The sequence below is a fragment of the Gadus chalcogrammus genome, chromosome 3, assembly GCF_026213295.1.
Source record: "Gadus chalcogrammus isolate NIFS_2021 chromosome 3, NIFS_Gcha_1.0, whole genome shotgun sequence".
NCBI lineage: Eukaryota > Metazoa > Chordata > Actinopteri > Gadiformes > Gadidae > Gadus > Gadus chalcogrammus.
Window position 1 is genome coordinate 27,585,510 of NC_079414.1, and position 10,038 is coordinate 27,595,547.

A 10,038-nucleotide genomic window follows, 5' to 3' on the forward strand; every position below is an offset into this window, starting at 1 on the left:
AAACAGAGACTTGGGTCCGATTCAGCGTTACTCACTGTGAGTTTTGACGGTGGACGGCCCTCAGACTGGTGTCCAAGACAAAAGGACGATGAGGCGTGTTGCCAAGGAGGGGTCTTCTCTGTCGTGAGGTAAGCGCATCCCTGTTGTTTTGTTTTTAAACGTGAACGTGATACACCTCCCTGACGACGACTCCTGAATGACTGCTGTCAATGACACAAATGTCCTCTAGGGAACGGACAAGCCGTGGATTCATTGTGAACAACAGTCTCTGTCTCTCTGTCTCTCTCTCTCTCTCTCTCTCTTCCCCCCCCCCCCTCATGTTGACGTCATCCTTGTTGACATCCAGGAGCCACACAAGGTCAACTCCGGTCCGACTCCCCCAGTCTCCAGATCTCTTGGGACGACTAATCCAGATCTGGGAATGCTGGACAGCACCGACCACTGAGCCAACAGAACTGCCCTCCCCTCCCCCCCAGGGCTTTGTGAAATCTTCACAAATCTTCCCAACATCTGAACGGTCCCTCGTTGGAGAAGCTAGCTGAGGTTCCAGAACTTGACCCTCCTTGCTGGCTGTGGCTCCAGATTATCTGGACAGGCTCTGAATCTGCTGCACTGGGAATCTAATTTCAATGGTGCGACGGTAAGTGGAAGTGGCCGCCTGCGCCCTGAACACAGGGCATGCTTCTCATTTGAGTTTTTAACTTGTTGCCTCCTGATCCCCAGACCCTCAATCCCTCAACGGACAGTTAGACTGTTGTTGGATACCCAGCATGATGGCGCTTGTGTATGTGTCTTTGTGTCTGTCTGTCTGTGTGTCTGTCTGTGTGTTTTTGTGTGTGTGTGTGTGTGTGCGTGTTTGTGTGCGTGTATGTGTTTTTGTGTTTGTCAAGGCCTCCACATTTTGGTTTTAACCTGATGTCTAGAGAGAGAGAGAGATCCTTGATCCTTCAACAGTCAGGGCGTTGTTAGACAGCCAGCATGATGTCGGACGTATCCGAGTGGAATGTCAACAGGACGTCGATAGTCTGGCTGGCTTAAGGCTGTCAGACCGGCTGTATTATAGGAGCATCTGGCTCAGGAGGTAGAGCGGGTTGGCTGGTAACAGGAAGGTTAGTAGTTCGAGTGTCGAGGTGTCCCTGAGCGAGACGCCTCACCCTGACTGCTCCTGACCAGCTGGCTGTCGCCCTGCGGGGCTGACTCCGCTGTCGGTGTGTGAATGTGCATAAATGCAGTCCATTCAGCATCATACAGGATGGTTTGGTTGTTCTATGGACTAGCGTATAGAAGTTATTTATGCCTCCTCCTCCATGGATAATAAGAATCGATCCTCCCAGTGTTCAGACTGGTGGACACCCGCCCAGCCCCCAGAGGGGCTTCTTATCTGCACCAGAGACCCTGATCATCTAGCGTTCGGGTTAGAGTCACACCGAGGGGGGGAAGGAACGGGCCTCTGCTGTCAGGGCAGCGAGTGGAGCTTAGGAGGGCTGGACTGTTTAGTCACACGCACACACGCACACGCACACGTCCACCTCCACAGAGCCTGTGTGACAGATGGCTGGGTTGAGGAGGAGAGCCGTCTGTCGTCCATGTTTGTCTAGTTCACAGCCCAATAACCCCCCCCCCAGCAGACCCACACTTTTGCTAAATATGAGCCTGTTTTTATGATCAAAGCTCTGCAGTGACAGGAAGTTAGTCCTCTGTACAGGAAGTCAGTCCTCTGTACAGGAAGTCAGTCCTCCGTACAGGAAGTCAGTCTTCTGTACACAAAGATCTCATCTCTCTTTTACAACGGTTTAACCTTTCACTGCATTTATTTTGGTTCCTCCACTTCAAAACAACGTAGCCAATCACAAACCACCACTCAAAGCGCTTTACAATACTGCCTCACATTCATCCATTCACACAACCCGCTCTGCCTCCTGAGCCACAGTGTGGAGGTGTCCCTGAGCAAGGCACCCCACCCGGACTGCTCCTGACCAGCTGGCTGTCGCCCTGCGTGGTCGAATCCGCCGTCAGTGTGTGAATGTGTGCATGAATGTGTCTCTGCGTTTCTCACTCCCCGTGTCTCCAGCTGTCTGTCCCTTTGTCTCACTCCCAGCAAGATGTCTGTGTGGTGGTGTCTCACTCTCCCTGTCTCACCTCCCAGGCTGTCTGTGTGGTAGTGTCTCACTCCCCAGGCCGTCTGTGTGGTAGTGTCTCACTCCCCCCAGGCTGTCTGTGTGGTAGTGTCTCACTCTCCCTGTCTCACTCCCCCCAGGCTGTCTGTGTGGTAGTGTCTCACTCCCCCTGTCTCACTCCCCCCAGGCTGTCTGTGTGGTAGTGTCTCACTCTCCCTGTCTCACTCCCAGGTGTCTGTGTGGTAGTGTCTCACTCTCCCTGTCTCACTCCCAGGTGTCTGTGTGGTAGTGTCTCACTCTCCCTGTCTCACTCCCCCCAGGCTGTCTGTGTGGTAGTGTCTCACTCTCCCTGTCTCACTCCCCCCAGGCTGTCTGTGTGGTAGTGTCTCACTCTCCCTGTCTCACTCCCAGGTGTCTGTGTGGTAGTGTCTCACTCTCCCTGTCTCACTCCCAGGTGTCTGTGTGGTAGTGTCTCACTCTCCCTGTCTCACTCCCCCCAGGCTGTCTGTGTGGTAGTGTCTCACTCTCCCTGTCTCACTCCCCCCAGGCTGTCTGTGTGGTAGTGTCTCACTCTCCCTGTCTCACTCCCAGGTGTCTGTGTGGTAGTGTCTCACTCTCCCTGTCTCACTCCCCCCAGGCTGTCTGTGTGGTAGTGTTCACTCTCCCTGTCTCACTCCCCCCAGGCTGTCTGTGTGGTAGTGTCTCACTCTCCCTGTCTCACTCCCCCCAGGCTGTCTGTGTGGTAGTGTCTCACTCTCCCTGTCTCACTCCCCCCAGGCTGTCTGTGTGGTAGTGTCTCACTCTCCCTGTCTCACTCCCAGGTGTCTGTGTGGTAGTGTCTCACTCTCCCTGTCTCACTCCCCCCAGGCTGTCTGTGGTAGTGTCTCACTCTCCCTGTCTCACTCCCCCCAGGCTGTCTGTGTGGTAGTGTCTCACTCTCCCTGTCTCACTCCCCCCAGGCTGTCTGTGTGGTAGTGTCTCACTCTCCCTGTCTCACTCCCAGGTGTCTGTGTGGTAGTGTCTCACTCTCCCTGTCTCACTCCCCCCAGGCTGTCTGTGGTAGTGTCTCACTCTCCCTGTCTCACTCCCCCCAGGCTGTCTGTGTGGTAGTGTCTCACTCTCCCTGTCTCACTCCCCCCAGGCTGTCTGTGTGGTAGTGTGTTCAGGATGACGTCGGAGCCTATCTTCCCGTCGGAGCCTGTCTTCCCGTCGTACCACCTCCCCCTCAACGTCTACGTCATTGTACTCGGGATCGGACTCTTCGTCTTCATGCTCAGCCTCATCTTCTGCTGCTACATCTTCAGGTGGGGGGGGGGGGGGGGGGGGGCTTCATCTCCAGGTGGGGGGGGCTACATCTTCAGTTTGGGAGCTACTTCTTCAGGTGGGGGAGAAATTCTCTCTCTCTCTCTCTCTCTCTCTCTCTCTCTCTCTCTCTCTCTCTCTCTCTCTCTCTCTCTCTCTCTCTCTCTCTCTCTCCTCTCTCTCTCCTCTCTCTCTCTCTCTCTCTCTCCTCTCTCTCTCTCTCTCTCTCTCTCTCTCCTCCCTCCTCTCTCTCTCTCTCTCTCTCTCTCCTCTCTCTCCTCTCTCCTCTCTCCTCTCTCTCTCTCTCTCTCTCTCTCTCTCATATATCCATCCCTATGTCTCTCTCCCCCCCCCCCCCCAGGTTGAAGCAGCAGGGGCCCAGGGAGCAGTTCAGCTACAACGAGGTACGTCGTCGCGGCAACGACTCACACCAAGTAGCCGGTTAAACGTTACACCGAGAGAACCGTTGCACCAAGAGAACCGTTACACCGGGAGGAGAAACGTTAAACCGCGCCACCGGGACAACCTTGACCTCCTCTACTCCTCTACTCCTCCCTCCTCTACTCCTCTACTCCTCTACTCCTCTACTCCTCTACTCCTCCCTCCTCTACTCCTTTACTCCTCCCTCCTCTACTCCTCCCTCCACTACTCCTCTACTCCTCTACTCCACTACTTCTCCCTCCTCTACTCTTCCCTCCTCCTCCCTCCTCTACTCCTCCCTCCTCTACTCCTCCCTCCTCCTCCCTCCTCTACTCCTCCCTCCACTACTCCTGTACTCCACTACTCCTCTACTCCTCCCTCCACTACTCCTGTACTCCACTACTCCTCTACTCCTCCCATCTCTACTCCTCTACTCCTCCCTCCTCTACTCCTCTACTCCTCCCTCCTCTACTCCTCCCTCCTCTACTCCTCCCTCCTCTACTCCTCCCTCCTCTACTCCTCCCTCCTCTACTCCTCTACTCCTCCCTCCTCTACTCCTCCCTCCTCTACTCCTCTACTCCTCCCTCCTCTACTCCTCTACTCCTCCCTCCTCTACTCCTCTACTCCTCCCTCCTCTACTCCTCCCTCTACTCCTCCACTCCTCCCTCATCTACTCCACTACTCCTCCCTCCTCTACTCCTCTACTCCACTACTCCTCCCTCCTCTACTCCTCCTCTACTCCTCCCTCCTCTACTCCACTACTCCTCCCTCCACTACTCCTCCCTCCTCCCTCCTCTACTCCACTACTCCTCTACTCCACTACTCCTCCTCTACTCCTCCCTCCTCTACTCCTCCACTACTCCTCCCTCCTCTACTCCTCCACTCCTCCACTCCTCCTCTACTCCTCCCTCCTCTACTCCTCCACTACTCCTCTACTCCTCCCTCCTCTACTCCACTACTCCTCCCTCCTCTACTCCTCCTCTACTCCACTACTCCTCCCTCTACTCCTCCCTCCTCTACTCCTCTACTCCTCCCTCCTCTACTCCTCCACTACTCCTCCCTCCTCTACTCCTCCCTCCTCTACTCCTCCTCTACTCCACTCCTCCACTACTCCTCTACTCCTCCCTCCTCTACTCCACTACTCCTCCCTCCTCTACTCCTCCCTCCTCTACTCCTCTACTCCACTACTCCTCCCTCCTCTACTCCTCCTCTACTCCAATACTCCTTTACTCCTATACTCCTCCCTCCTCTACTCCTCCCTCCTCTACTCCACTAATCCTCTACTCCACTACTCCTCCCTCCTCTACTCCACTACTCCTCCCTCCTCTACTCCTCCCTCCTCTACTCCACTACTCCTCCCTCCTCTACTCCTCCTCTACTCCTCTACTCCTCCCTCCTCTACTCCACTACTCCTCCCTCCTCCTCTACTCCTCCACTACTACTCCTCTACTCCTCCCTCCTCTACTCCACTACTCCTCCCTCCTCCTCTACTCCTCCACTACTCCTCCCTCCTCTACTCCTCTACTCCTCCCTCCTCTACTCCTCCCTCCTCTACTCCTCCTCTACTCCACTACTCCTCCCTCCTCTACTCCTCCTCTACTCCACTACTCCTCCCTCCTCCCTCCTCTACTCCTCTACTCCTCCCTCCTCTACTCCACTACTCCTCCCTCCTCTACTCCTCCCTCCTCTACTCCACTACTCCTCCCTCCTCTACTCCTCCCTCCTCTACTCCACTACTCCACTACTCCTCCCTCCTCTACTCCTCCTCTACTCCTCTACTCCTCCTCTACTCCACTACTCCTCTACTCCTCTACTCCTCCCTCCTCTACTCCTCCACTCCTCCTCTACTCCTCCCTCCTCTACTCCTCCCTCCTCTACCCCTCCTCTACTCCTCCCTCCTCTACTCCACTACTCCTCCCTCCTCTACTCCTCCCTCCTCTACTCCACTACTCCTCCCTCCTCTACTCCTCCTCTACTCCACTACTCCTCCCTCCTCCACTACTACTCCCTCCTCTACTCCTCTACTCCTCTACTCCACTACTCCTCCCTCCTCTACTCCACTACTCCTCCCTCCTCTACTCCTCCCTCCTCTACTCCTCCTCTACTCCACTACTCCTCCTCTACTCCACTACTCCTCCCTCCTCTACTCCTCCTCTACTCCTCTACTCCTCCCTCCTCTACTACTCCTCTACTCCTCCCTCCTCTACTCCTCTACTCCGCCCTCCTCTACTCCTCTACTCCGCCCTCCTCTACTCCTCCCTCCTCTACTCCTCCCCCCCCTCCTCTAATGCGGTGTTTATCACAAACTCTATTCTGCTCGGTTTTCTTTTCCCGCTCAGTTGGCAGACGCTACGCTACGCTACGCTACGCGACGCACGGCCCACATGCCGATAACATCGCCACACAGATTGCTGCAGTAATCAATATATTGTTGGACGATCCCATAACGATACGATTCATCATGCAGGACTAATGACCGATACAAAATGACCGTGAAAAGGTTAAATGCTGGAGTTCTGTCTTAGAGGGGGCATTGTGTGATGAGCCCTTAGAAGCCCTTTTGAAAATCGGCCTCTTCTTTCCAGATCACAGCTAAGTGGGCACGCCCACTTGTGATGTCACAAGAGGCAGATTTTCCAAAAAAATTAAAAGGATGTTAATATTTGGCGCCAGCGTATCGATTGTTGTATTGCACAAAGAAGGTTGACGATATATCGCCATCGACATTCTGTCCCACCCCTAGTAGAGTGGTCCCGACACGGGGACATGTCTGAAGTGTTTGGCCCCGCCCACTGTGACTCAGCATTAAAGCAGGGCTCTGATGCCTTCATAGCACCCCGACACCTCCGTACAGCACCCAGCGAGCACCCCCACACCTCCGTACAGCACCCAGCGAGCACCCCCACACCTCCGTACAGCACCCAGCGAGCACCCCGACACCTCCGTACAGCACCCAGCGAGCACCCCCACACCTCCGTACAGCACCCAGCGAGCACCCCCACACCTCCGTACAGCACCCAGCGAGCACCCCCACACCTCCGTACAGCACCCAGCGAGCACCCCCACACCTCCGTACAGCACCCAGCGAGCACCCCCACACCTCCGTACAGCACCCAGCGAGCACCCCCACACCTCCGTACAGCACCCAGCGAGCACCCCCACACCTCCCTGACACCCTGTCCCTCTCCCTGCCCAGGTGGTGCTGAAAGGAGCAGGCAAGAAGCTGAGCCTACTGGGGGTGAGTGGCCCGTCTCCCCCCTCCTCTAGTCCCCCCTCCTCTAGTCCTCCTCCTGGGGGTGAGTGGCCCGTCTCCCCCCTCCTGGGGGTGAGTGGCCCGTCTCCCCCCTCCTCTAGTCCCCCCTCCTCTAGTCCCCCCTCCTCTAGTCCCCCTCCTGGGGGTGAGTGGTCCGTCTCCCCCCTCCTGGTGGTGAGTGGCCCGTCTCCCCCCTCCTGGGGGCGAGTGGTCCGTCTCCCCCCTCCTGGTGGCGAGTGGTCCGTCTCCCCCCTCCTGGTGGCGAGTGGCCCGTCTCCCCCCTCCTGGGGGCGAGTGGTCCGTCTCCCCCCTCCTGGTGGCGAGTGGTCCGTCTCCCCCCTCCTGGTGGCGAGTGGTCCGTCTCCCCCCTCCTGGTGGCGAGTGGTCCGTCTCCCCCCTCCTGGGGGCGAGTGGTCCGTCTCCCCCCTCCTGGTGGCGAGTGGTCCGTCTCCCCCCTCCTGGTGGCGAGTGGTCCGTCTCCCCCCTCCTGGTGGCGAGTGGCCCCCCTCCCCCCTCCTGGGGGTGAGTGGTCCGTCTCCCCCCTCCTGGTGGTGAGTGGCCCCCCTCCCCCCTCCTGGGGGTGAGTGGTCCGTCTCCCCCCCTGCCGCTGGGAGGGACTCGGGTGTTTGTACCTGTTCAGAGTTCACCTGGACTCTGCATGGCCTGCATGGCCTGCATGCCCCCCCCCCCCCCCCCAACACACCAGTCTTGCGCCCTTATTGTGTGTTGTACGTCCTTAAAACAGTACTTAGCATTGTGTATCACCTTACCCTGGCTATCTGTGTTGTGTACGGGGAATGGGTTAACCTAGTGATGGTTAGTGCTTGGCACTTGGTTCTATGAACATCCTTAATGTAGACACATTATTATAATTCAGACAATTTGACTTATTGTAAGTCTGGATAAAAGCGTCTGCTGAACCCCTAAATGTAAATGTCAACGTACTTTTAAAGGGCGTCTGACTTCCTCCATTCCTTTTGTTAATAAGAGCGTAGGAGTTTTGTTCATGCGAGTGTCACACACACACACATACACTCAGAGGACCCCCTTGAGTCGTAGTTGTCCTGTTGCGGTCATTTCCCGCTGTATCTGCGTGTGAAAGCGTGACCCACGGTATTAACCGAACCAGGGGAGGGAGAAAGAGACAGAAGTTGAAGACTGGACGTTTCTCATTCTATGATGTGTGTGTGTTTGAGAATGTAACACACACACACACTCATCATAGATTGAAAAGTGCCAAGTCGTCAGCAAGCGTTTGTTTTTCTTTCATTTGTCGATACTAGTAAGCCTTTTTAGTGAGAGAAAAAAACATGATTGGACTATATATGCTGATAGTTCTCAGCATCGTTAAAATATTTTTTTTATAGTGTGTGTGTGTGTGTGTGTGTGTGTGTGTGTGTGTGTGTGTGTGTATGTGTGTGTATATATATATATATATATATATATATATATATATATATATATATATATATAGAAAAGAAGAAAAGGGTTAGGTGATGGTTGCCATCATCACACTACAATAATGATTCACTATTTCATCAATAACACCGGAAACCATCCGATGGTTTCCTCTGCACGCCCGGTGACACAGAAAGGAGCGAAGTACAGAAGAACTCGGACACTAAACAGGATGTTTGTTCGCAGCAAACGTGCGCGGTGTGTCTGGAGGAGTTTAGGACCCGGGATGAGCTGGGCGTCTGTCCCTGTTCGCATGCCTTCCACAAGAAGTAAGTGACGCAAATCTGTGGTTTCCTATTAATAAGGAAAAATAAGGAATCTCAGCTGTGCGACGGGAATGCCCTGCCCTGGTTTTCCAGCAGGGTGACCAGTTGTCGCTTCGCTAATCCTTCTGCTTTGGGTAACATTTAAATGAAAGAAATGAGCAAGCAAATGCTTCTCACGTGTGCCTGGTGCTTCGTGGCCTCAATATTTAATGAGAAACTATTCCAAAAGCACGCCAGCTGTGATCATACTTTGTAGTTAGTATAGTTTATATAATTCGAAGTAAGTAAATAACATCTTGACGTCATTCAGAAGCGCAGCCACAACTGCCGCCACCAGAGGGCGCTAATGGGAGCATGTATATAAAACGAGTTTAAGTGCCACTCTAATCCAGAGTGTTGTCTCTAAGTGTTGTCTCTAAGCCCCGGTCTGTCCCTGCAGGTGCTTACTGAAGTGGCTGGAGATCCGCAGCGTGTGTCCGATGTGCAACAAGCCCATCCTCCGCCTGCAGCCGGAGCCCCCACCGGAGGCCAATCAGGACGGGCCCCTGGACCCGGAGGAGGTCTAGACCAATCAGGAGGGGCCCCTGGACCGTAGGAGGTGTAGACCAATCAGGGGAGGAGGGGGCGTAGCCACCAGGACCAGGCTCCACCTCTTAAGAACAGGAGCATTCTAATGATTCCAGATGAGATGCTTTCCATCTTCTGGATTTATCTTTGTTGATTGGATCGAGTGGCACCTCTTAGCGCTGGTCTCCATGGTGACCCCAGATACGGACACGCCCTCCTGGACTTTACCTTCATTGACCAAATACACAAAAGACATCGATGGACTGGGAGGAGACGGTTGTGGATCTCGTCCCAGTGATGGACTGGGAGTATCGTTGGGACAACCCAACAGGACCTGTAGGGAGAGGGGTGGGGGGATATAGGACTGTGGTTGTCTTTATAACTCGGGGGGGGGGGGGGGGTTAAAGAGGTGGTATGACGCCACCAGGTGTGAGTGATCAGCCGTCACAAGCCTGTATCTGTGTTTTATCACAAGTGGGCGTGTCTAGCTAAACGTACGCTGAATCAGCCTACCAGCCTACCCAGCGGCAGATGTTGCTGCTCGTCCATCCATCTAGGTGGTCACGCCCACTTGTGATGTCACCAGAACAAAGGAAAAGGCGGGTTTTCACTGTGGCGACGTCACGTCACGCTTTAACATCATCAGCCAGCACAA

At 54.8% G+C, this 10,038-nt stretch overlaps 1 protein-coding gene across 1 annotated transcript in view; it reads left to right on the plus strand.

Moving 5' to 3' along the window:
* The window catches only part of zgc:175214 (uncharacterized protein LOC557610 homolog), a 10,205-nt gene extending 482 nt beyond the window's left edge, over positions 1 to 9,723 (plus strand). The window contains exons 1-7 of the mRNA XM_056587201.1: positions 1 to 128; positions 347 to 640; positions 3,259 to 3,421; positions 3,781 to 3,823; positions 7,036 to 7,077; positions 8,737 to 8,819; positions 9,256 to 9,723. The exon at positions 1 to 128 is cut by the window's left edge and continues 482 nt beyond it. Coding sequence (XP_056443176.1) covers positions 3,285 to 3,421; positions 3,781 to 3,823; positions 7,036 to 7,077; positions 8,737 to 8,819; positions 9,256 to 9,382 — 432 coding nt within the window. The 5' untranslated portion in view covers positions 1 to 128; positions 347 to 640; positions 3,259 to 3,284 and the 3' untranslated portion in view covers positions 9,383 to 9,723. The remainder of the gene's footprint in view (positions 129 to 346; positions 641 to 3,258; positions 3,422 to 3,780; positions 3,824 to 7,035; positions 7,078 to 8,736; positions 8,820 to 9,255) is intronic.
* The last annotated feature ends 315 nt before the right edge of the window (positions 9,724 to 10,038 follow it).